A 27,973-nucleotide genomic window follows, 5' to 3' on the forward strand; every position below is an offset into this window, starting at 1 on the left:
GTAGTGGTTATATAAAAAAATAAAAAATATATATACATTATAAATAATTTTAAATTTATCTAATAAAGTATCCAAATGTGTTGCAGCCAAAAAAAAAAATAATAATGTCTATATTAATTCTTTTCTTAAAAAACTGAATAAAAAAATAATGTATTCTTCAAGACAATTTTAAAAAAAAATAAAAGTTATAATTAAGACTTTAATTGAAATAGTATTTAATGTTATTACTATTTATTATGTATATCTAGATTTTAAAATATATTGTGAAGTCTTAATGTCTCAGAAAAAATAGTTTTTATTGTATTAAACTAAAAAATAACTTATATATTTAACAAAATTCAAAAGTAATATAATTAACAGTATAAAGTTAAAGGCATTATTATTTAGATGAATTTGCATTAAAATTAGTTATAAAGAGGTTAAGCGAATATAATGTATCTAGTAAATCCAATATGTAAAGTTTTAGAACTTAAAATCTTATATATAGATAATAACAAAGTAAATTACATAAAAAATTAAAGTGTTTTAAAAAAAATAAAAAAATAAGCTAAACAGCTATTTACTTAAATCCAGAATTCAATTATTTTTAAACAGTTAAGAAACCTAGAAAAGCTTAAAACTAAATAATTTAATAGATTCATTTTCTTTCTAGGTAAATTGAACATTACTAATATAAGTAAATTACACATTCTCTTTAAAACTCTCTAGTATTGGCATTTGGTACCTGAAAAGAGTAAAGATATTTTACTAAATGAATATTTTGAAACAATAAAAACATATACTTTAAAATCAAATTTGAACTTATATAGTGATAATCTTAAAAATCTTTTTTTAATAGCCTATTACTCAAGAATAAAAAACATGTAACCAGGTTTAAAATTAAAACACTTTGGAAAAATTGGTTAAATACTAATAATATTACAATTTATTTTTTCAATATACAAAAATTCTGGTTTGAAATTATAAAATAAGATAAAGCTTTAGTAATGGATTATTATATAAAATTTATAAGGTGTACTTCAAGTAATAATTTCCTTTCAAAGGAATCAGATCAATTCAAGTATCTATTTCTTTTAAAAGCCGAAAAATGTGGATTAAAGCTTTTTTTGGGTGAATTACTAGAAATACTTAATGAGTTGGAAAGTCATTCTGCTTTAGAGCAGTGATTAGAAGAATTTTATTTTTTATTCACTAGATTAAAGTTATGGTATAATATACAACCAATCCATTATGAAAACACTCCTACTGGATTCTCCAGTTTTAGATCAAAAAATACCTCACCACCAACTCAGAATGATCAACTACTGAATGAATATTTTGTGATAAAAGCATATGCTTCAGAATCCGGCTTAAGTCCAGAAAATGACCAAAACATTTGACAATCTACAATAAAATGGTGAAAAAAAAGCATGGATTACTATTTCAAAATTAAGCTGAGATCATTTTAATTCGAATTTAGTATATATGCGGTGTAATAATAAATACTGTACATATAAAATTTTCAAGATAAAATTATTATATCTTTAGTTGCAAGTATAGTTAATCCGAATTATATTGGGAATTACAAAATACAAGCATATTTATGTTTTTTATTATTCTGTTGAAGTGTTTCTATAATTATCTAAAAAATCGAACAGAATATTCAAAAGCAATTATTTAATGACGAGCCTTCGTTTTTAGTGTGATGTCCAAGTGTTTTCATCATCCAAATAATAATCACTTTCATCAACAGTGTTTGATATCTTTTGTGTAGATCTTGAATGAAAGCTACAAGTAGAGATCAATTGTCAGCAGAATATACCAACGCTTCATAGATATAATAGAAAGGTAATGATAACATTTTGCGGCGACTTTTGTCAATTTTGAAAATGTCGTTGTTTCTTCGGATATTTCGAAATCCATTATCGAAAAAACCACTGGCCGCATGTTTGCTGGCCAGCTAGCTAAACAAACTCCTATAACATAACAGATAAACGCTATTAGCAAATGGCTACGATTAATAAACAAACCTAACTTACCACTGAATTGCACACATTGCATTCATCCATCGTCTCTCGAATATTGGGCGCCACAATGTAGCTGTTATACCAACCTCCCGGTAGGTCTGTGTTATTTTGAAATGACAAAAAGCTGTGCACAAAATCCATATTAGGAAAGGTTGATTTTTCGATTTTCATCTATTTTTCAAAAAGACGACGCAAGTAGACAATATCTCGATCTAAATTACAATAGTCAATTTTTACTTCGATGAGTGCTCTTCCGAGGTCTTCTAAGGATGTCCAAAAGTGGATTATAATAGTTAACATCCAATCAATTATTCTTCGTGAATTATTCTTCAATACTTACAACATTAAATGATTTCAACGTTTTCACAACCTCCACAGATAAATCTTTTTTGGATTTGTATTCTTGCATCTTCACTTCAAAATACGACATTACTGGTTGGTTTAAAGCTTCAAACATTAAGGTCGATTATGCCGTATTCAAGGGATGTTTTAATCTTTGGTCTTGTCTTCTGGCGTTTCTTATACAAGTCAAGAAGTACGCGTTCTATGTCCACATCATTGATTATCATGTCAAACTTCCATGGTGCTCAATCCATTTAGTAACTCATTTCATAAATATCGAGTTCATTCAAGGGATCGCGTTGTTAGAACGTTTAAGAATGCTCTTTCTAGCTGGTAGTGGTAGTGCATTACCGGATGTGGTAGGTGTTGTGGGAGGATCAGTAGTTTTGAAGAAGTTATAAGTCTTCAGAATCGGTGTGTGATGATGGTGTTGTGGGAAGAACAGTAGGTTCGATGAAGGGGTTATTTTTAAATCTTCAGAAACATCGGTGTCTGGTCGTTTACTTAATGCTGTGATTTTGTTTCTAGTCAGATTTGATAGTGCATTAGAATGGTGGATAGTATCTTCGTGTAATGTAGCCTCGATTTGCAACTTTGCAAGCGGTAATAAAAGATAACAATTAGGAATCACTAACAAGGATTCCTAAACACGATGTTTTTGCTGCGGTCTCAGCTTTTTGTTATTATCTCAATTCCTTGCCAGTATTCGTTAGCATATTGAATTTCCCTCCATACCTATAGTACAACATATGTTAAATATAGTTTTATCAGACATATGAATCAAATAATGATATGAAAAAACCTTTAGATCCTTAATTTTTTTCTGTGTTAGGCTCCTCATTACCGGAGCATTTACGTGCTTTGAGAGAGTTGGACAGAAGCTGTCAACAGTTGATTTCTTCGCGTACTCAAACTTAAAATGATCAAAAAACAAAGGTGGGTTCATTTTCACTCAGATGATCAAGTACAAACTTATGATCTTCGGGTCATTAAACGCGTGTCATGAAACACGTCATCACGTGAAATTTGAATTTTAGTAAGCCTCAAGCAATCAACTTTTTTCACATTTCAAAAATGCCTGCTTACTTCCTTGGTGGATCATGTATTCATGTATTGAGCAAATATTCAACCATTGTATATACATTCTACCTTTGCTTAGCGGTTCCCATATATCTGCACTGTATCTATGAAATAAACTTCAAGCTGTGTTGAAGCTCTGATATTATGAAATTCAATCATTTGGCTAATTACTATTATTCAACACGATCAAAAATAATTGGATTTATTTAAACTGCTTAATTTCAATTTGAAGTATTTTTAATTAAATTACTATTACTAATATTTTTAAATTTTGTAAATGAATTTAAAAAATGAATATTTGATAAAAATAAATAATAACTATATTCTCTTTTCCTTATCATTCAATGATTGTTGGTTGGTGAAGGGACACGCAATAATACATTAGCAGTTGGGCGAAAGCCAAGGCCTTGAATTTTATCTTTAGTAGCAATTCTCAAGAGTTCTGCTTTAGATTGTTCAGGAGTTAAATCACTGTTAGCTAGTATCAAAGCAATAGCACCAGAAACATGCGGAGCGGAAAGACTTGTTCCTGTTCCCGAAGTAATTTCACTAGGACTTCCAATTCCAGCTATTGGAACATTTTCGCCCGGAGCGAAAAGAGTAACACATTTTCCCCAGTTGCACCAATCAGTGATCCAATCTTGATTATTGGAGATCTTAGATGCAGTAACAGTTACCACCGTTTCAACTTTACCTGGGAAAAATCCACACGCATCTAGATTTCTATTGCCAGCTCCGACAACAAAATGAATTCCAGCTTCAACTGCCTTACTTGCTGCTTCACCAACAGCAGAATCTGTTGAAGTCGCTGACAAACTTTTTTTTTTAAAAAAAATTCAGCATATATAAAATATTTTACAGTATATTCATATTAATATTAACTTACTTTAAAACTATCTTCCTTCCAGGATCATTTGCTTTTTGTTGCATAACATAAGTGATTCCATTAATAATGTTTTGTGAACTTAATGGACAATTGTTTCCCGTTATTTTGACACCAATTATATTTGCATTACTTGCAACTCCAAGAGTTTTTCCTCCTACAATACTAGCAACATTTGTTCCATGTCCATTTTCATCTGCTGGATTGTTACAAAAAGTCTTTTCAACTACGGTTTTACCTTGTCTACCTTGAAACTCTTCATGTTCAAGAAAAATTCCCCTAAAATAAAAAGTAATAATTATAATTATTATTACGGTTAATCAATGCATAAAAAATTGCATTGCATATAGTAATCTTTAATACACACGAATCTACTACAAATACATCAACTCCCGCTCCAGCACTATCAGGATATATATATTTCAAGTCCAAAGGTAAATTTTCCTGATCAATACGATCAAGATTCTAAAATAAAAAAAGGGGTAAAAAAAACTTTTCATTAAAAAAAAAATTGTTTCTCAAATGGACCAATACTTACAGGCATTTTATCAGCAGGTCTCTCGGCTCTTCGTACAAGTGGCGCTTGTTCAACAACTTCATTTTCAAATGGATCTTCAATAACCTTATTTTCATTTACTATTGCAACATCATTAAGTTTAGACAAATAATTCTCAACAAAACTTTTGGTAAATTTGGTAGTATATCCAGCAATCATTCCTTTTACACTGAAATCGAAAATCACATTATTGTTATCTTTAATGGAGGAAAAATCCAATTCATGAACATTGTGTCTTTCTCTCTGTAGACATTTTTCTAACATTTCAAAATGATTCTTTACAACAGAATCATAATTTGTAGCATCTGTTTTTAACACAACGTTATAATCTATAAGTGGTTCGTTTGTTCCACCAAGATTTGGACATGTAGCATCATCTGAAGTTAGTGGTGCTGAGATAATGAAAGAGGGTAAGTTAAGAATAAGTAAAATATTTAGAATTCTTTTTGAAAACATCTCGATATGATAGTTAATGATCAATACATCAAATTCTTCATTTTGAGGGCTTCACTTATATAAAGTTTTTCTCTAGGGATAGCCATATTTGATAATTCATTTCGTTCTTTCAATTAATTAGGTTAATTTGTACAAAATAAATCACAATTTCATAAAGCTAATTAAATAAGAAGAATGAATATTATATATATATATATATATTGGGTATTGCTAATTACAATTACTTTATTCTGGGAATAACTAATTTTAGGAAATCCTAAAAAGAAAATCCCTAAAATTATATCCCTTTTATAATAAATTTTTTTCAAAAAGCTATTATCCTCTTTCCTTAACAAGAAATTAACTTGCTCATCAAATATTTCAAAGATTAGACCATTATGAATCAATTATTTACTGTTTAATAAAAATAAAAAGACCATTACCAGTTAAGTTTCAAAGATTTTCGAAACTTACTTTAAAAGAACATTTTTTAATATTAAAAAACGTTATTTTTTTCTATTTTTTATATGTAGGAAATTGGCTCCAAACGTGGACGCCGATATTCCAAAAGATTTTCGAAACTTACTTTAAAAAAACGTTTTTAATACTAAAAAGCGTTTTTTATGAATCAATTATAGTAAAAAAACTGTTAATTACCGATCGGTGTAAGTAACGGAAATTGGTTAAGTAACGTAAAGTTACTAATTTAGGTCAATTTCCGTTACTCCATATAAGGCACGGGAATTATAGTTACTTTACGTACCTTAATGTGTCACGTGACTTTACATTGCTTTTACGTTACACATGTTTTAATATATATATATATATGAGCCAGCCTACGGTAAATAAACAAAAATTAAACAATATAAAAAATTTGTAGTGTAATACTTATTGACTTTATTGTAAAGAACGCAAAAAATTTTACATTATACATTGTCTTAATTATCGATATTTAAATTGAATTGCTACAAATAAGAAATAAACAGAAATAACTAGAAAATTTACAAGTTCCTCTTGATTAATTTTAATTTTCGCCTAATTTTAATATCTCTTTTAAAATTTTATTCCTTTCTCTTTCAAATGCAAGTATTTCTTTTTGTTGTTGTCTGTTAGGTAAATTAGATTCTCTTAGAGCATTTGGACTATTTCTCACAGTTGAATTATTTCTTTGCTTTTTTGATGGTTTACTTGCTTTTTTTATAATATTAAAAAGCCTCTTTTCTAAAAATATTTAAAGATGTTTTTATTTAGTACATATCAATTATTAAAAAATTATGTTGAGGTATATATATGATTTATTTCCAGAATCTCCCATCCTTTTTAATAAAGATTTATTTTTATAAGATTTGGGAATATTGAAAACCTAAAGAATATATTTTGTAGTTCATTGTATTTTATCATATAATTGTGCATTAAAAATGGTTTTAGAATAAATTAAATAAAAATTCAATAATTAAACTTTTTAAAAATAATTAATTATAAATAACTCCAAGAAGTAATAAAAATTTGTCATCTCTATTGATATTAGTATGTGCTGACTTGCTAACATTAGTATCAAATCTTAAAAGATTCCAAATTCCCATAGGAATTAATGTAAATGCCTTAGAAATACCTGCTAAAATCCATTCTTTATTTTTATCATTAGCCAATCTAATAATTAAATTATAGTATCAATTAGAAAATCCTAAATACATAAAATTTAATAATATGTATATACCAATGGCTTGCTTATTTTATGTAAGTTTTATTTTTTCAAGTATATCAAATACTTCACTTCACTTTTGGTTTCAAGATATAGTATAAAATACACCAGTCTCTTAGTTTTAATTGATATTTCAACTTTTTTAATATTTCTAATGTAAAAAGTTTTAAGTTAAAAATTATAAATAGTTAAAATTAAAAAAAATATTTTATCTATTAAAATAAACTAAGCAAATTTTATAAATATATTTTAAATACTTGATAACAGATAAACAAGGTTATTTGTAAAATTTAATAATTATTATTTAATATATTAATTAAAATTTTATATTGCAACATACCTAATGCCTATTCTAAAAGTATATCTACTAATATACTCTTTACTATTGATATGATTAAAACAAATTTCATTATTTGTATCTTCTTTTACAATTGAAAATATAGCTGCAAATATATTTTAATATACATTTATACTTTTATTATTAGTAAAAACTCTTGTAAATATCAGAGTTTTAGTTTAATAATAAGTAGTTTTATAAATTTTTTGGTGGAATTTGAACCAAAATTTCAGGTGTAATTAAATGAAATTTAAGTGAAATATTAGGTATTTAATTAAAAATTTTAATTAATAGTTATGATAATTGAATTTTACTGTTATAATTTAAAAATATTATATATATTCTTTCAGAAGTTTTCAACATAAACAACTAATTTCCATTCTTTAATTTCTCCTTAAATTCTCTTAAATAACATATCAATTTCTAATAAAATGAATTAATAATGCAAAAGATTATTCTTTTCTCATACAAACAATTAATATTTGCCTATTGTGAAAAAATTCTAAAAAAAATTTAAAAATTAATTTGTTTATTTATATAATTAAATAAAATGAAAATAATAATTGACAAAATATTTATTTTATATTATAATCTTAGATATTAATGACCCTAACATCATCATATAAAAAATGGTAACCAGATTTATTACCAGGTTACATATAATCTGTACACATAATCTAGACAATTATTTTTAATAATTATATTTTGATTAATTTTTAAATGTAATATTTTTTTCATCAGAAAATAAAAATTCAAAAACTTATATATATTTTAATTGTATTATTTATTATAATAAAAATAATTATTGCTAATAAATTGCATATTTTATTTAATATTATAATTATTTACTTTTTTTTGTTTTTAATGACTAAATTATTTTTTTTTTTTTGCAAGATAGTGCAATTTGTGAGTTTATTAATTATATATAGGAATACAAAAACATCTGTTATATAACTAATTTATTAAAACTCCAAACCAGTTTCCTATCTATAAGATTGCTCCTGTGCCTTACCATTACCTTATAAAATTCACCTATATTCTTCTATAGTTACTATTGAATTATATAGAATCACCATATTATAAGATTTCAATATATGCTTCCACTACAGGACCCCGAACAATACATATATAGGTAACAAAAAAATTTGCTTAGCCATCATATAAAAAAATTTTTTAGGTTATATTTTATTTGCTTAAATTTAAAAAAATTTTTTATCATACCTACGTTTTCAAATGCGTAACCAAGACAGGTTTAACTAAACTCAGATATTGAGTTTACGTAGCAAAATCCCTAATTTAGTAATCTTAATTTTCTGGATTTTTTTTTTCTTTTTATGTATTTAGTTCTTTGTTCTTTTATGCTCACGCACAGTTTATATCTTTATCAAAACCATCTTTATACATATATACATATACAGTATACACATTTTTCCAAGTCTTAGATAGACATATACATTATGGTTGGCTGGAAATATTCTAAACAATGGTTACAAAAACATCCATATGTTGCTAAAGTTGTACGTGCTAAAAAAGTTATTTGCATATGTGGAGCAGTAATAAAATTTAATAGGAAATATGATGAAGATTATATTAATCGTCATGCAAATGGTCCAGGATGTAAAAGGAAAGATGGACAACGAAGTATTTTATGTTTTTTTGCAAAATCAACAACAGATAAAGATGATGATATAGATATTGAAAATTCGGATGATGACTGGGATAATTGGGAGAGTGAAGTAGAAGATACGATGGATGATGATGATATTATTACAGTAGATGAAGCTGAAAATGAAATTAGTGAAGAAAATAATAATATAATAATTAATCCAACATATATTAATCAAGTATCTAACAAGAGAAAGGGATGTTTAGGGCTCTGTTCAGATTTAATTACAAATTATGTTGATAGAACACCAGCAAGTTATGGTGGAGCTCGTCGTGTTGAAGTAATTGCTAAAGAAATGTTTCCAAATAAATTTCCTCATAAATTTACAAGAAAAAAACTTACAACATCACAAAAACGTGCATTAAATCGGAAAATTTATGCAGAATCTCAATGGCGTGTTGATAAAGAATGTGAGTTTTTTTTGGGGGAAAAATTAAAAATTTACTTGTTTAATGAAAATCTTTTCTATTTAAATAATAGGTGTTGCGGTACGCGCTAAAACATGTACAGGTTATTCCGAAAAAGGGATTTGTGATGAATGTTTAACATTAAAACACAATAATCTATTAGAAAATCGTCTTGCCGTCCCAAAACCAGCACCTCAGAATCTCAAATTTACACCAAAATTTTATTTTGAAACTAATTCTTTAAAAAAACATTTGCAAAATCAAGATCTCCGTGAAATTTGGTCTATTGTTAAAGACGACGATCATACAAATATATGGATTACATTAGCAGATAAAGCTATTCATGGCGTATTTAATGAAAAACCTGTTTTTGAAGGACTTTGTGAAATAATGGTTCAAGCCTCCATTCGTAAAGATAATAATAAAGGCAAGCAAAATTTCACATATAATGAGGAATTTACGAACTTCCTCATTATATTAGGAAGTTTTAGCACTCGAGCTCTTGATATTTTTCGTCAAAATTTGGAAGGGCGCACAATTCAAAACATACGGTATGATCTGCTTATTTTATTATCTATAAAAAGTATGTTAATTTGTTAAAAAATTTTCTATCCAACTAAATAGAAAACTTCGTACTAACGATGAAGATACACTTACGAATCCTACCTTTTCATTTAAGAATGTTGCCAAATTTAAAAGGCTAATTGATACATTAAATTATCAAGGGCCTATAGCTGCTATGTCTGACAATACCAAATTAAAACCTGCTCTTCGTTATCATTCTGGTTTAGGATGTATTGTTGGGTCGACACTTTCTATCGAAGAAACTAAAATTAATGCATATAAAGATATCCCAATAATTATTAATGATATCAAAATTAAAAAAACTATTGCGAATGACGTGCGTGCCTATATATTGCAAGTAGTATTATATATACAGTATATATATATAATATATATTTATTTATAATAAATTATATCATTTATATACATACAACTGAATTCGTAGTCATATTTATTTCAATTATTATTATTATTATTAGGTACCATTACCAAACTTTCCGCCAGTAGTTATTGCATTAATTGCCAATACTGGGTCTGATAATCAGTCAACTGTAACGAATTTTCATCAAGAATTATTGACTCAAATGGCACCGCAGCTTAATCTTTCAATATTATCAATTGGTTCAGATGGCCATATTGTTGAATTTAAAGCTCAAACTGCAATCCAAAGACACCCAACAGATGAACGGCTAGTTTTTCAGAATGACAAATTTGGAATTAATTTCAGCTGCCCGATTTTTCCAAACGTAGGACCTGTTGTCCGCGTACAAGATCCTAAGCACGCAAAAAAAACCAGCCGCAATGCTATAATGTCTGGTGCACGGCTTCTTACTTTTGGAAATTCAACAGTACGGTTTGAGCAACTATTAAAGTTATCCCATATCCCAAATTCGGTAATGTATCGTCAAGATGTGATAAAACTTGACCATCAAGATGACGGTGCTGCATACCGTGTGTTTTGTTCAGGAAATTTACAAAATTGTTATGGTATTATTAAACAGGATATGCGGGGAATTTTTGTATATCTTTTTATTATGGGTTAGTAATTTATTATTATACGTAATTCTTGTTTTTTTTTTGCTTTATTCATTCAATTTATTAATATATTTTTGAAATTAGGAGAACTCATTGATAGTTACTTAAATCGAGAAATAATTCCATTAGAAAGAATTAAAATGTCAATGACAGCTTTTTTCTTTTTACAACTTTGGAAAAAGCATATAGCAAATATGAGTGAAAAACATCCTGATTTTATTTCTTTAAACAAGAATTTTTTAGCGGATCAAAGTTTTGCAATTTTTATTTCTCGTCGCAATCTATGATATTATTAGTAATATCACACCGAGTATTATTTAAATTACCCATTTTTGCCGTGGATGCATGGATCAGAGGTTTGTGAACATTTTTTTGGCATAGCACGCCAAATTAATTCAGATTTTAATTATTTTGAACTATTACAATTAGTTCCAAAAATTTCTCAATATGCCAAAGCATTAAGAGCAAAAAATATTATATTAGAAAAGGAAAAATCAGTGCGTGAAGGTAAATTATTCGATTAGTATGTTTAAAATCGATTAAATTATTAGTTTTTTAAGTGTTTCTTTTCACTTAGGTTACCATTTCGATTATAATGTAGGAGATATTAACTCAAGGAATTTGGCAACGCTATGTACTTGGCTATCAGATGCTGAAATTACTCTGACCATAGAGCATTCATACGAATTAGCATCTGAACTTGCTAATGCTCTCGATATAGATACTATTCAACGTGTAAATCCTTTAATATTACAGCCATATGTTTTGATAGAGAAGCAAAATTCGGAGATATCAGCTGGAATTGAGCCAAATTCTGAAATTGATGAATTTTCTGAAATCAATAGAGAAATTTCTGATGCGATCGATCGAACTAAACACAGCTCCGGCAGTAATGGTATTTTTGATTCTTTGAATAGTGAAGATAATACTGATGATCGTATTCACCAAAAAAAGATTATTTCAATTTTAAATGCTACAAAAACATATAATAATGAAGAATAAACTCGGTATATATAATTTATTAATTTTACTTTTATATTCAATTCAACGTTAAAAAATACTATATTAATACTATTTTAAAAAGATCCTCTTATTAGATATCTTCTTCCAACAAAAGAATTGGATTATTTAACTATGATTGCATTACGAAGACATCATGAAGCATATAATTCAAGGCCAATTGAAAGACAATATCGTGTATATTATGATAAGCAAACAAATACTGGAAATATTAATCCAAATAAGGCTAGTCAAATTGTTTCACATTTCACAAATAATAATGATCCAACAGTACATTATATAAAGCCACGCGAAAAACGATGGAAAGAAAATTGGAAAACAATGGCTATGAGTCTTGCGAATTTACAAAATTCTGAATTGTCAAAGCAAAAACGAACCATTCATAATTATAATCGTAAAACTAATAATGCGAGTAAGTCAGTATAATATATTTATTATTTTGTATAAAATTTTACTAATAATTTGTTATTTAAATGTAGTTATGTATATTGAATCAGCAAATGTTACTCAAGATTTTCCCTTACGGCAAGATGATTTTGTTATTGTAATATATGGAAAAAAAATCTGTGTTGCTAAAATAATAGCAATGTATTATGAAGGCTATGGTAACCATTGTTATACTCAAGATGCGATTAATCAAATTGAAGATTTATCATATATTTCTTTACAAGTGTATTTACCGATTCATCTTAATATTTTTGCAAGCCAAACTTTGGAAGGCTATGTATTATTTACCCATCGTTGTCCTCAAAATATTTTATATCATATTAACACAAATGAACTAATAATTAGTAAAAGTTCATTAACTTTAATAGGAATGGCACGAAATACTTTTAATTATTTTAATCGTGACGATATTAGAAATACAATTATTAATATGATGTAATATGTTAATAATAAAGAGTTTAATACAATTATCTAAAAAACTATTATTCAAATTAACGCTAATTAAATAGATATATATTAATATGTTATAAAATAGATTGCATAACGAAATGGAATTTTAAAAGTCATATGAAAAATTTGCTTAGCCGAATTGAAAATAATTTGCTTATTGATCATAATAAAAAATTGAGATTTTAATATGACCTCTATATGTATTGTTCGGGGTCCTTCCACTACCTCTAAACAAAAAAAAAAAAGGATTATGTTATATTTATATATATAGCTTAATTATTTTGATACTTTATAAATATTATTAAATATCATGCTATATACAATTTATCTTTAATATAATAAAGAAACCATTCTGCACTTCAAATTTGTTGAAGAATTTGATTGGTTACTTCATTATAATGAGAAAAATTTGACATATTTTATTAGCTAAGTGTTATGTAATTTGTTATATCAAAATTCGCTATAAAAAAGGTAAACTGTAATATTATTTCTAATACATTATATTAGGATCTCACTTACTTCTAATAAAGGTTTCTGGAAAAAAATTTAAATTTACTAGTAGAAATTCCGAATTTGACAGTGGGCCAAGGGCTCTAGGGTTCATTGGATAAACCTGACCTGAAATTTTTTCAGGTCAGGTCAGGTCAGGTTATATCAGGTTGTCTGTTTGACCTGACCTGACCTGAAACCTGAAAAATTTCAGAACTATTTTTATTAAAGTATTGAAAAAAAACGGTACAAAACTTTTTTTTTAATATAATATTATGAAAAAAAACGTTTTTGCAACGTTTTTTATTAAAACTAGTGTTCACCTGTTGTCTACAACAACAGTTAATATGTAATTCCGGCCAGAATTAAAAGATCTGCAAAGAATTTCCTTTTTTGGAAATTTGAGCAACACAATTTTTTAATTTCTCTGAAAAGTAACAGAAGACAAAATTTCCTTTTTTGGTCTTGTGTAACATTGGCGACGAATAGGAGTAGGGTTACACAATTCAAATGACTTATTTATATGGTTAATCTAAACATAACGCCCACGTGATTGCAGTGTTTTTTAATATATAGATAGATATTGAAAAAAAATATTGCAAAACGTTTTTTTTAAATGTTTTCGCAACGTTATTATTGAAATATCAAAAAAAAACGTTACGAAACATTTTTTTAATATAATATTATGAAAAAACGTTTTCGCAACGTTTTTTCTCGAAATATTGCGATTCAACATTTTTATATTAAAATCATATAAAAAAGTGAATCCCAATACTGCAATTCACTTTTTATATATAGAATTAATATAAAAAAAGTGAGTTGCAATATCGCAAATCACTTTTATTATATAAAATCAATATAAAAAAGTGAGTTGCGGTATTGCGATTCACTTTTTTATATTGATTTTGTATAAAAAAAGTGAGTTGCGGTATTGCGATTCACTTTTTTATATAGATTCTATATAAAAAAAGTGAGTTGCGGTATTGCGATTCACTTTTTTTTATATAGAATTAATATAAAAAAGTGAATCGCAATATCGCAACTCACTTTTATTATATAAAATCAATATAAAAAAGTGAATCGCAATATTGCAACTCACTTTTATTATATAAAATCAATATAAAAAAGTGAATCGCAATACTGCAACTCACTTTTATTATATAGTAGAATCAATAGTTTCAGGTCATCAGGTCAATCAGGTCAGGTCAATCTTCATACCTGACCTGAATTTTTTTTAAAAATCTCATACCTGATCTGAATTTCAGGTCAGGTCAGGTCAGGTTACCTGAATTTGGCTGACCTGTTCGAAGCTCTATTTACTAGTAAATAGTAATTTTACCTTTCTCCAATTTTTAATATTATTAGTTTATAATTGATTTAAAAGAAAAAAAATTATAATAATGCAATATAACATTTCCTTTTTTAGATATAATTTATTTATTTATAGTAGAACGAATCATTAAAAATTTTTTTTTGGTGATTTTACTTTAGAGTTACGGTGACCTTTATTATAAGTAAGCAGGGTCCTATTGTATTATGGTTTAAAAAGACTCTATATACTTTTTTAAAAAATTTAGCATCAGCTTTTTCAATAGAATTAATTAAATATTTGTATAAAAAAAATGATTTTAAATATATATAGAATATAAACAAATCTATTGAATTGGATTTGTTAAATATCTGCCATTTATTTCTGCTACAGTCAAACCTTTATATAACGATATGTCAGGACACATATGAAATTTTTAGAAAATATCATTTTATTAAAGTTATACCGATATTTATATGTCCTCACATATAGTAGAAAAATAAAATTTTATCGGTATATCAAGTTTTTAATAGTATATCAGTATATCAAATATCGGTATATCGAGGTTAGACTGTACTTTTTTTTCATATTATTTCCATTTTTTTTTAAATTCCTTTTATCATGAAACTAAGTAACAGATTTGTTGAAGTAAGTGTATTTGATGTACAGTCAAATCTTAATATAGCGAACTCTTGATATAGTGAATTTTTCAGACAACTATAATAAATTTCTCCTTACTATAATTAAAGCTCTGAACAGGTCAGTTCAGTGCAGTTTTTTTCAAGTTCAGGTAAGAACTGAAACTGAATGAAACCCAAACCAGAACTATCCGGTTTAGTTCGATTCTATCCAATTTTAAGAAAAAATGTGAAAATCGAAATAACTTGGCAACCAGTGATCGTATAAAGACAAGCAATAGCCCATTAGTATTGTCTCATCGAGACGCGTTGAATGGTGGTAAAATCATCTCTCTAGTTTTGATATATCCTGAGATAATCAATGCTAAACATTTTTTATAAAACTAGCGATAGAATCGTATCTATTGATCCTAGAGAAATAATCTTTGCATCATTCAATAGGTCTTAATGAGACGAATCTAATGAGCTTTTTTTCATTTTTTATGATCACTACATAACGAGTTATCTTAATTTTCGCATTTTTTTAAATTTTTGAACGTTAAAAAATAAAAATTCTGATCTAAAATATAATCCATCTTCTACTAATTGTATTGAAATGATCTTTAGCTCATTAGAACTGTCTCAATGAGACAAGTTGAATGACAGTAAGATCATGTCTCTAGCATTGATAGATACCTTTCTAATACTAATTTTCTAAAATTGCTTAGCATGATTTATCTCATGATATACCGATGCTAGAGATATGATCTTACTGTCATTCAACTCGTCTCATTGAGAAGGTTCTAATGAGCTAAAGATCGTTCTAATATAATCAGTAAAAGATGGGTTATATCTTAGATCGGGATTTTTATTTTTTGACGTTTAAAAATTTAAAAATGCGAAAATTAAGATAACTCGTTATGTAGTGATCATAAAAAAAATAAAAAAAGGCTCATTAGATTCGTCTCATTAAGACCTATCGAATGATGCAAAGATCATTTCTCTAGGATCAATAAATACGATTATATCCCTAGTTTTATAAAAAATGTTTAGCATTAATTATCTCATAATATATTGAAGTTAGAGAGATGATTTTACCACTATTCAACGCGTCTCGATGAGATGATTCTAATAAGCTATTGATCGTCTTTATATGATCGCTGGTTGCTGAGTTATTTCGATTTTCGCATTTTTTTTTAAATAAAATAGAATAGAACTGAACCGAATGGTTCTGGTTCCAAAACTGAACAGGATCCCGAGCAATACTGAAATAGGTAACAAGAAATAACGCGTAGAATAGGCTAAAATAATCATGAAAATCTTTCCTTTTTTAGATAAATTTTGATAACGTTGGTAAGAAATATATTACTTTATTTAGTAACTGACTGACATTATCATAATTCCAGCCCTGAAAAAATGCGTAGAGCTAATAGTAAAATTTTGCCAATTTCCTATGACCTATTTATATATTGTTCGGGGTCCTAACTGAACCGAGAACTGAATCGAATTTTTGGTTCAAACTGGAACCGTTCGAAGCTTTAGCTATAATGAATTAACCAATCAAATCTCTTAAAATCTTTACTATAGCCTTATAGCAAAGTTGAGGTCTGAAACCTAGGGTTCGTTATAACAAGAGTTGACTGTAATATTAATCAATAACTTTTTTAACAAAATATAATATAAGTGATCAATCTATAACTTGTAAAACTTGTATAAATAATTACATTTAATAAATCACTAATAGGTTTAACAATCATAATTGTTTTAATATAACTAATTTTTTTATTAGATGCTTGAGCCTATTTATCTTTAAAATACCATTCCTTCCAAAAATAAATCACAATCATAATAAATTATTATTATTTTTATAGAATTATATTATTTTACTAATATATTCTTTCCAAATTTTATTTATATCTGTAATAAATATACCATTTAATTTTACAAGTTTTATAATTACAGTTTTCCAAAAATTTAAAGGACAGAATATTCTTTCTGAATTATTTGTAACTCCCCAATTAGGATTTATCACAGAATATTTTTCATAAGCCATTTTTGGATTATAAGAATAATATACATTCTATCTGTTTATTTGATGCTAATCATTATTTAATAGCTCTTTGAAATTTGTACTTCAAGCTATACTGTTTGTATTGCATTAATTTTTGCAAAATCTTTATCAGTTAAGATAATACAAAATTTCTTCAAATTTTGTTCTTTTAAAATTTGCATTCAATTAGTAAGTATGCCTCTTATATTTTTGCATTTTCTAGCTGAAATTAAAAGATATCTAAGAGAAAATCCAATACCATCAAATACTTCTATAATAGTATATAATTCTTATTCCATATTATTTGTTTTATAAGTTGCATCACTAGAAATAATATCATTATATAAAATAATGTTGAAAGGCTGAATATTAGAGTTCTATTAGTCTGAATACAATATATTTAATGAATAAAAAAAGGGAAAATTTTCATAAATTTAAAATTATAAATAAAATCTAAACCAAATGTAAATAAATTAATGTTTTATTCAGACCATTTAAAGATAAATATAAGTCTTCTATATATATTGTATATAGTATATATAAAATTTAATGATATTATTTAATATATAATATATCTTTTATATATAATGAAAAGTCTGAACTATTTCTAAAAAAAAAAATAAATTGGTTTAGTTTAATAAAAAAAATAATGAAAAAAACAAGCTTTTATACTAATTCTATATGTCTATACATTTTAGAATAAATTATTTCTAAAAAAAAAAGAAATAAAAAATATATATTAGTTTTTTTTAAATAAAAAAAATAAAACCAAAAAAAGTTTAATTACTAAATGAAAAATATTTTTACCCCATTTTTGTTAAATATTTAAAAACATTTACAAAAAATGTTTTTTTTATGAAATTATTAATAAAAAATAGTTTCACAATATTTTTATTAAAACAATTAAAAAAATATTTTCACAATATTTTCTGTTAAAACAATTAAAAAACATTATGAAAACCATTTTTTTATCAAATTGCTTAATAAAAATATTTTTACAATATTTTTTGTTAAAATAATTAAAAATATTGCAAGACATTTTTTTATTTATTAAATTTGCAACATTTTTATAAAATAATAAAAAAATGTTTTTTTAATAAACAAATAGTTTTACAACTTTTTGCAAAAATATTCTTTATCTTTATTAAATTTTTTTATTAGATTCGGTAATTAGTTTAGTAAATTTACTGAAACTGATAGTAAAATTTACCAAAACTGATTGGTAAATTTACTGAAACTAATTTTATCAAAAGTTTTAGTTTAATAAATTAATTTGGTAAATTACAAAACTGAAAGTGAAACTGCAGTTACTAAAACTAATCAATAATTTACTAAATAATTCAGTTTTAGTAAATTGCAAAACTGAAACTGATCTAATACTAGTAAAACTGATCAGTTTAATTCAGTATTTATTAATACCAATCAGAATTCTATATATAATATTATATTAAAAAATTGTAAAATTTTATTTTTTAAGATTTTTTTTTAAATTAAAAAATTTAAATTTTAATATATATAATAAAGGTAAATTTTATCTGAAATGATTTTTATTTCAATAAATTTTACTTCTATTAAATATTAAAATCATTCTTTTAATATAATATTTTTTTTTATTTGCAATTGTCTTTTTAATTTATATGATATTTAAAAAATAGATATTGACTATTTTAGCTATATATAAAATTATTTTAGCCAATAAAATTACTTTTATTTAGGTTAATTATATAAAAATTATTAATTTTTAAGTACTTATAAATTTTTATATACATATTTTTTGAAAATTTAATTATTAATAATACTTGTTTTTTTATTAAATGAGCTGTATCTATATAGCTTTATAACTGCCCAACTGTGCATATGTGAGGTTCCAAAAAATGGGATAATAAGATAATATAAATAGCTTCCTATGTATTTATACATTTGTAAAATCTTGCTTGTTTTTTAATAAATGTGCAGTAGAATTATATAAAAAAAAAATAATACTTGTTTTAAAGAATAAAGTTGCTGGTTTAAAATTATATTTTATTAAAAGTTTTTTAAGTGGATTTGAATTTATTATTAAATATAAATTTTTGGCATTATTCTTACTACTATTTTTTAAATTTAATAGAAGTAACAAATTTCTCTTTTAAATCAGATTTAGAAGCAACTGATGGGAAATTAGTTAGCTAATTCAACTGTTTTTATAATTTAATATTAAAGTAAAGTGAGTATTTAAATAAATGTATTATATTTTCCCTTTTCTTAACAGTTTTTTTTTAGTATATAAATCTATTGCTAGTATTTATTTTACAGTAATTAAAGCTTGAAATAACTTAATAATTTTATATATTAAAACTTTATTGTAGTTTTATTAACCTAAAATTTTCAAAAAAATTTTCAAAAACATTATTAACTATATCGCGAATTTTATTGTTTTATTTGGCTATGTAGAATTAAAAATAATGATGTAAATTATATGATATAAATTGTCAATAAACAAATTATTGTTATTTAGGTCAGATTTCAAGAGAATAAAATCTTAATTAAAGTTAAATTTAATATTAAAAAAAAACGATATCTAAAATTTTTTCTTGCACCTAATTACACGTGATATCCTTGTAGGCGATAAGTTCCGTTTGTTGAATTATAAACATTTAAATGTAATGTAACACCGATCTGTAGATCAAAATAAACGGCTGTCCCGTTTTATTGGCGTTGAACAGAATCATAACCTTTTTTTAGCTTGTACATGTGTTTATATTTGAAAAATAAATATGTATTTAATTTCGTATTTTTGTGAAAACAGGCAAAGTTGGGTTTTATAAACAATTTTATTGGTTCATAATGATTTTAAAAAATTTCTTTTTTTCTTATAATAAATGTACAAATATTATTATATATTTAAACTTACTGCATGAAGCTCACCGTTAAACGTTTCAAAATACGACATGCAGGGAAACATATGCAAGGAAATTTACTTAATAACTACTAGCGTATATTGAAAATTTTTCTCTTAAAAAGAATGATTATTTCGAAAACTTTAATTTCCTATCCTTAATATTTTTTTTTTTTCCTATTATTATTTTACTTTCTTTTAAGAACAATGAAATTTTTAATTAATAATCAAATAAAAGAGGTACTTTGGTTTTTTTGGTTTTTTTTTTTGAATTTATTTATTTTAATTTTATTTATAATTTCGTCAATTGCTCAATTACAGAAGGAAAAAGTTCCCTGTTCACCAACAGATTCGCCGCCAAATTCACCATCAAAATCTCAACCTACATTCGTTTGGACTGGAGACCTCTTGGATGTAGCCACCACATCTCAAAAATCCAAAAAATCCCTTGATGATTCTACCTCGTTTTATAAATGCCTCTTACGAAAATCTTTCAACCCTTCGAAATTTAAATTAATCAAAGCTCAATTATTAAATGATCATAAGAAAATAGTAGAATATGCCACTCAATTACTTGAAAATTATCCAAACAGTTACGCGATTAGATACATTCGAGCTGATGCTTATCGAACTTTAATGGAATATAAAAAAGCAAAAATTGACCTTGATTTAGCTGTTTCCCAAAAACCGAAAAAACAGGAAGCAATTTGTTTTAGAGGTGTTATGCAATGCTTTCTTCGAAATTTTGATGAAGCATTAAATGATCTTAATAAAGCAATTCACATGGAAAAGAATGATGGTTATGCTTATAAATGGAGAGCGTATTGTTATTATAAATTACATCGGTATGATCAAGCTCTTGAAGATATTAATAAAACCATTGATAATGGTGTAGCAGCGGATGTCTTTGCTTACATTATTCGTGCTGATATTAATCGTGAATTGAAAAATTATGATGAAGGAAAAGCTGATATCAAAAAAGCCCTAAAATTTAAATTGAATAAAGTCGATAAAGCTAATATAATTTGTAATCATGGTATCATAAATATGAGAGCCAAGTGCTATAATGAAGCTATCGAAGATTTTACGCAGGTAAATTATAAATCAACTAATTATTAATTATACGTAATATTATATATGTTTATTTACCGTTTTTATTTTTTTTTTTAATAGGCATTAAAATTGCAACCCAATAACGCAATTGTTCTTCAAAATCGAAGTAGTGTTTATCGCACGTTAAAAAAATTAGATGAATCTCTGGAAGATTTAGAAAAAGCATGCCTCATTGACCCAAATAGCACACATCAATATGGGGTACGTGGAGCTTTGTATATGGAAATGAAAAAATGGAACGACGCAATGAAAAATCTCAATTTAGCCATAAAACATCATCCTGACAATGTTTGTTCTTATTCTAATCGTGGAGAATTATTGGTCAAGTTAAGAAAATATGATGAAGCTTACCTTGACATTAAAAAGGCATTAGAAATTGATCCTCAACACATGGTTTCTCTTCAACAAATGACAGATGTTTGTCGAAGAATAGGAAATTATTCGGAAGCATTATCAATGGCAAATAAATCTTTAACTATTTATCCTAATAATATAAACACTTTGTTACTTCGCTCAGAAATCTATTATCATCAAAATCTTTTTCAAGAAGCTCTCAAAGATTTAGATAATGCTATTAAACTTTCACCGAAAATATCCACATCATATTGTTGTCGTTCCGAAGTATATTGTAAACTTAAAAATTATGATCTTGCTTTAGCTGACATTAATAAAGCATTATCAATTCGAGATTCAAACCCTTTTGCTTATGAGATACGTGGAAATATCTATCGAAAGCTTGGCAAGTATAGCGAAGCTTTAAATGATTTTAATAAATCCTTAGAATTGCAACCATTTGACCAAAATTCAGATGATCAAATCGAAAGGAGTAATTCAGGATATGATGAAGGTTACGTTTTAATCTTTAAAATGCAAGGAGAACGAAACTTTGCAAATTTCTACGCAAGACGTGGAGCAACACTCTTTGCATCAAACCGTTACGAAGAGGCATTATCAGATTTAAATCAAGCATTAAAATTACAATCTGAACATCTACTTTCATTTAAAAAACGAGCATGTGTTTATCAAAAAATGGGTAAATTAGATTTAGCATTAAATGATATTAATAAATTTTTAGAACTTAGAGAAAAATACAGTAAAATTGGTCGTAAATCGGATAGTACCGCTGGAATACGAATTCGTGATTGTATTATAAAAGGAGATTAAAAAATTAGACCTAAAAAGTATTATAGAATTTTTGTTAACCTTATTATTATTGTATATTATTGCATAATATACATCATTCATTCATTCATTGAACATATTTATCAAATAAATAAATGCACGCGGGCAATGTGTTTCTGTTTCATTTTACGTTGTATATTGATTGAAAATAATAAAAGTTTTTGAATTGAATGGCACAGCGAAAACTTCTATACTTCTATCATAATCATCGTGATACCAATAACCTTTCTGTTCCACCAAAATATTCCGTTTGAGCCCTATCATTTATATAATTTATATATACTGCGATACATTGTAAATATTCAATTTCTGAATTATTGTGACGCAATAGTAAATTCGCGTTTAATTTTTTTAAACGAATGAAATTAAACAAATACTTTTTTTTGACCGAATTTCTAAATATAGCGATCCTTAAATGAGTATCATTGAATATGACAACATACGCATGCATGCGTTTCTCTACTGTGAACCGTTAAACGAATCTAATTTGATATTAGATTATAGAAAATGCTATACCTTAATTTCGAATGGTACATACAAGTACTTTAATCATGACACCACGCACGCTTTTTGTTTCACCAACATTTATATATACACACAACGAACAAATGCGATATATTAAGTGTACTCATATTTTCGGGAGCTCCCTTCTCAAGTAATATTGTATTCAGTATTGTATTCTCAAGTATTTGTATCCCCAAGTAATGTATTCTCCAAGTATCCCCAATATTCTCGCAATTGACGCAGTAGTGAATTCGCGTGAAATTATTTTAACGAATGAAAACCAAACAAATACTGTTTTTTAACCAAATTTCTAATTATAGGAGCCCCTTAAGAGAGAAATAATCAAATGTTTCAAATTTTCGCAAATATTTATGCGAGCTAATCTCGTGTAACTGATATGATGTTTACGAGAATAGAAAATTAAAAAGAAGAGAAATTATAAAATAAAAATGCACGGACAAAGTAAAGTTATTATTCAAAAAGAGTGCATTACTGGAATTTTTGAGATATCATACATAATATTCATGTAAAGAATGGTTACCTAAAGGTACTATTAAATAAAGATCTACTTAAACGTTTCAACTCACGTAAAATTTCCCTAACTTTTATGTAACGAAAAAAGGATAAATTTTCTTTACTACGCCATGAAATTAAACTATAATTGGTTAAAACTCAAAAGAATCTATCCAATTATATTTGACCCCAAGATCATCATGCACGATTTTGTTCAATGATAAGAAGTTCCATTGTTCTAAAAACATTTTTTACCCCCAAAATTTCCCGCCCAACAACCTTTTTTTTTAAAAAAAAAATGGATTGGTACCGTATGTAGAAGTATTTAACTGCAAAAGAATAATTTTGTAACCAAATAATAATAATAAAAATAATGCATTAATTCTTTATATTTATTCATTCAAGTAGGAAAGAAACGATTGAAAGAGAAAATATTACATTCAACTTCTACTTTCAACCCATTTAATAATAATTCAACGCATTCAACGCATTCAACGCATTTCAACATATTTAACCTTATCTGATGTCTTTTAATTTGTCTGGAAATAAAACCTGTAAATAACGATTTTATATTTCCTTATTTTACCAAATTCTAAGAATCTTAAGAATCTATAAATCGATTATTATTACCTTATCATTTCAAATCTCCATGACAAGAAACAAGGTTTCACAAAAAATCATCAAAGCAATAATCTCTTTTGTTTATTCCCTCGCCTCAGACTCTAATTAGTTAAATTAGTAAGTACTCGTGTAGAATCGTATGCATTACGGAAATTCATCAACAGGAATAAACAAACAATTTGAACAGGAACAAATATAAAAAAAAAACCGGATTTAACAGGTTTTTTCAAAAAACTTGCTGGTATGGAATATAAACAAATTGAATTTGGAGAATAAAAAAATTTTGTCTCATTGTTATAGTTAATGTAAGTTTAATCAACACGCCTAAATGTACCTATATATAAAATCATATCTACATTAAGAAAAAATAATTGTGCTAGGAGATGTAAATATTTATGCTTAAATAACACGTAGGATGTGTCGTTGGATTATGTATGACTCGGCTTGTTTATAATCTTGGAATTTTAGATTTTTAAACTAAACTTATTTATAATGTTTTGGGGGGCATGTCTTAGAAACAGTTCAGGAAACGAAACATCAAAGAAATATCTAAATGTATCTAAATGTAGGGGATAAGCGATTATTATTTTAAATGATGTGCATATTTGATGTGTAAACAAGTTGATATCAATCAAAACTGGTTTTTTTTTTCTAAAGGAAAAAAAAACCCATTAAAGCAAACGATATATCCCACCTATTTCTGTTTTTCATCGAAACTTCATTGAATTTGATCATACATTATTTTTTTTAAGAAATATTTTCAACCCGTAAAATAATAATAAAAAAAAAAATTAAAAATATATTTTTTCTTTCCTTTACATTCCTTACGCTAAGAAAATTATTAATAATATTTCACGTCTTTTTATCATATTTATTATTCCTTTGAAAAAACCCATATATAACATATCATACCAAAATTTTTGTATATATATCAAACAATATTCACTATGAAAAGTTTCTTGAACAGAGTACATAAGGTATTTTAAATTCCTTTTACACAATGTTCGTTCTTTTGACAAAGATTTGAATAATAATTATTCTATATTTCTCACTTACCTTTCGTTATAGGAAACCATTAACAAAAGTTTTAATATTAATATATCGAATACTAAAACAAAATTATGTCGCTCGGCATTTTGGACTTGTGGTTTATCGAAAACTATTTATTCAAATCGAACTATCCCAGAAGAAAAAGAAGAAAAAGAGAAAATTAAATCTTCTTTTAATTTAAAACGACAATTTCAAAGATTAAAAATCATAAATTTAGCAAAATTTAACCTTTTTAAAGCACAATTTTTTGAGGATGATAAACAAATTATTTTATGGTGTACAAAATTACTTGATGTTAATCCTGATAGTTACAATACGTTATGTGATAGAGCAGAGTCATTTCGAGAACTTAAAAATTATGAAAATGCTATATATGACTTGGATCATGCAGTTATTCTAAAACCTTATAAGGCAAGAGCTTGGTGTCTAAGAGGAATAGTTAAAAGCCTACAAAAATCTTATGTTGATGCAATTTGCGATCTTGATAAGGCTATTGAAATTAATCCTAAAAGCAGTCTAGCTTATAAATGGCGTGCTTATTGTTATTATATGATGAAATGCTTTGAAGAAGCTTTAACCGATTTAAATATTGCTATTAAAATTGGACCAGCTGACGCGTTTACATTTATTAATCGTGCGGATGTTAACCGAGAATTAAAAATGTATGAAAATTCTAAAAAAGATATTGAAATGGCATTTAAATTCAAGACTGATAGAGCTTTAGCATATGGAACTCGCGGAGTGATTCACCTTGATAATGGTCGATATCAAGAAGCAGTTCGTGATCTAAACAAGGTAAATGGATAATCTTTTGTGTATCATTGCACATTAATACTGCGCCATACGTGTAAAATTTATTAACTTTGATACAAAATCAACTATTTAAAAGACTTTAGAATTTCAACCGAACAACGCAATTGCATTGAGAAATCGTAGTGGAGCTTACAGAATGTTGATGCTTCCTGATGAGGCTTTAGAGGATTTGGAAAAAGCTTGTCTTCTCGAACCAGATAGTGATTATCAACATGGACTTCGTGGTGCAATATATCTAGATATGAGACGTTGGAGTGAAGCCATGAAATCTCTTAATAAAGCTTTAGATTACTATCCTGCTAAAGTTAGTCCAATCGGAAATCGGGCTGAACTTTACGTTAAACTGAGAAGATATGGTATATAATTTTTATTTGATTGGTTTATTATATTATCTACTCTTTAAAGTTCCATCAATTTTTGCTAACTTAAAAAATTTTTTTTATTGAAGATGAAGCATTAATTGATGTTAATCGTGCGTTAGAACTTGAACCGGATAACGCAGTTGCTTTACAACAAATTTCCGATATTTATCGACGTTTAAGAAAATATAAAGAGGCATTAAATTTTGCAGATAGAGCATTAATAATAGAACCTTTAAATGTTAATACTTTATTACTTCGAGCTGATATTTATTATTTAATGAAACGGCCACAAGATGCTCTTTTAGATTTAGATAGAGCTATAAAAATTGCTCCCAAAAATTCTTATGCTTATTGTTCTAGAGGGGAACTTTATTGTAAACTTCGTCGTTATGGTAAGAAATTAATAATTATTTAATTTATTTATACAAATTTTTTTCTTTTTTTTAATTAATCAAAAATTTCTTTCGACTTTTTAATAGATGATGCTTTAACAGATCTTAACAAAGCATTGAAAATTAAAGCTACAAATGTATACGTACTTGAAAATCGAGGAAATGTTTATAGAAAACTCGAAAGATTTCATGACGCCTTATTAGATTTTAATAAATCATTGGAATTGGAACCATTAAATTCATCTTATGTTGATTCAGATGATCATGATCCTAATGTTAAAAGAAATCATCGTGGATATGATGAAGGCTTTATCGTGACGCAACAAATGCAAGGTGAAAGAAATTTTGCAAGCGTTTTCAGTAAAAGAGGAGAAACTTATTTAAAACTTGATAAATATGAAGAAGCTTTAAATGATTTTAATAAGGCATTAGAACTACAGAATGAGCACTATTATTCTTTAAAGAAACGTGCATATATATATTGGAAGTTAAACAAATTAGATTCAGCTTTGAATGATATAAATAAATTCCTCGAATTGAAACCAAATTATTTATCAGGTATTCGATTGAGGGACAATATTTTACAAGATATCCAACGAATTGATGAAAGATTATTAACAAGATTAAGTATAATATGATAATTGATTCAATAGATTTATTATCAAGTATAATTTTTTATATAACATATATATTATATACAGTATATTTATATTTTTAGATTATTTCAATATTATAATATCATATATATATTATTATATTCATTATTACTTTTTTACAATTCTCTCCTTAGAATATTTGGGGGGTAATAGATTGCTTTTGTAGCACTAGCCCCTTATATTATTAAAAAAAAAGTGATATTATGCTAATTACTTTATTATGATTAATCCTATAAAAAAATTATCCGGAAATAACTTTCCAAAATTCCTCATGAAATGACATTATTTTATGGGTTTAAATAAAAATAAGGATGATAAAAAAATATTTTTACGGTGGATTCAATGAAACTTGAGACAATATTTGACTAAAACAAAAATGAATACAGTAAAATAATTAATTTGCATATAAATGAGTTCTAAAAATAAGCTAAAAAAATAAGGAGAAAGGAGTTTTGTAACTTTCTTTTTGAATTTCCAAAACGTCATTGAAAATT

At 26.1% G+C, this 27,973-nt stretch overlaps 7 protein-coding genes across 7 annotated transcripts; 4 read left to right on the forward strand and 3 right to left on the reverse strand.

Annotated features, from left to right (window-relative positions):
* Positions 1-1,087: 1,087 nt before the first annotated feature.
* Positions 1,088-1,379, forward strand: OCT59_030012 (uncharacterized protein; the record flags this gene model as incomplete). The annotated part of the gene is made up of 2 exons (XM_066146373.1): positions 1,088-1,110; positions 1,196-1,379. 2 exons carry the CDS (start codon positions 1,088-1,090, stop codon positions 1,377-1,379), a joined length of 207 nt encoding a protein of 68 aa, XP_065995025.1.
* A 263-nt stretch (positions 1,380-1,642) lies between these two features.
* On the reverse strand, positions 1,643-2,040 carry OCT59_030013 (uncharacterized protein; the record flags this gene model as incomplete). Its single annotated transcript, XM_066146374.1, has 3 exons — positions 1,643-1,767; positions 1,839-1,955; positions 2,019-2,040. The coding sequence occupies 3 exons, from the start codon at positions 2,038-2,040 to the stop codon at positions 1,643-1,645; spliced, it is 264 nt and encodes an 87-aa protein (XP_065995026.1).
* A 314-nt stretch (positions 2,041-2,354) lies between these two features.
* On the forward strand, positions 2,355-2,749 carry OCT59_030014 (uncharacterized protein; the record flags this gene model as incomplete). The annotated part of the gene is made up of 2 exons (XM_066146376.1): positions 2,355-2,541; positions 2,607-2,749. 2 exons carry the CDS (start codon positions 2,355-2,357, stop codon positions 2,747-2,749), a joined length of 330 nt encoding a protein of 109 aa, XP_065995027.1.
* A 268-nt stretch (positions 2,750-3,017) lies between these two features.
* Positions 3,018-3,294, reverse strand: OCT59_030015 (uncharacterized protein; the record flags this gene model as incomplete). The annotated part of the gene is made up of 2 exons (XM_066146377.1): positions 3,018-3,083; positions 3,151-3,294. The coding sequence occupies 2 exons, from the start codon at positions 3,292-3,294 to the stop codon at positions 3,018-3,020; spliced, it is 210 nt and encodes a 69-aa protein (XP_065995028.1).
* Positions 3,295-3,769: 475 nt separating this feature from the next.
* OCT59_030016 (uncharacterized protein) lies at positions 3,770-5,323 on the reverse strand (the record flags this gene model as incomplete). The annotated part of the gene is made up of 4 exons (XM_025312791.2): positions 3,770-4,244; positions 4,315-4,590; positions 4,679-4,776; positions 4,850-5,323. 4 exons carry the CDS (start codon positions 5,321-5,323, stop codon positions 3,770-3,772), a joined length of 1,323 nt encoding a protein of 440 aa, XP_025188926.1.
* A 15,157-nt stretch (positions 5,324-20,480) lies between these two features.
* OCT59_030017 (uncharacterized protein) lies at positions 20,481-22,690 on the forward strand (the record flags this gene model as incomplete). The annotated part of the gene is made up of 3 exons (XM_025312792.2): positions 20,481-20,513; positions 20,595-21,365; positions 21,447-22,690. The coding sequence occupies 3 exons, from the start codon at positions 20,481-20,483 to the stop codon at positions 22,548-22,550; spliced, it is 1,908 nt and encodes a 635-aa protein (XP_025188927.2). The 3' UTR covers positions 22,551-22,690.
* Positions 22,691-24,918: 2,228 nt separating this feature from the next.
* On the forward strand, positions 24,919-27,797 carry OCT59_030018 (uncharacterized protein). The gene is made up of 5 exons (XM_025312793.2): positions 24,919-25,183; positions 25,275-26,051; positions 26,146-26,425; positions 26,518-26,823; positions 26,911-27,797. Exons 1-5 carry the CDS (start codon positions 25,154-25,156, stop codon positions 27,459-27,461), a joined length of 1,944 nt encoding a protein of 647 aa, XP_025188928.1. The 5' UTR covers positions 24,919-25,153; the 3' UTR covers positions 27,462-27,797.
* Positions 27,798-27,973: the final 176 nt, after the last annotated feature.

This window comes from Rhizophagus irregularis, chromosome 9 (assembly GCF_026210795.1).
Source record: "Rhizophagus irregularis chromosome 9, complete sequence".
NCBI classification, from domain to species: domain Eukaryota; kingdom Fungi; phylum Glomeromycota; class Glomeromycetes; order Glomerales; family Glomeraceae; genus Rhizophagus; species Rhizophagus irregularis.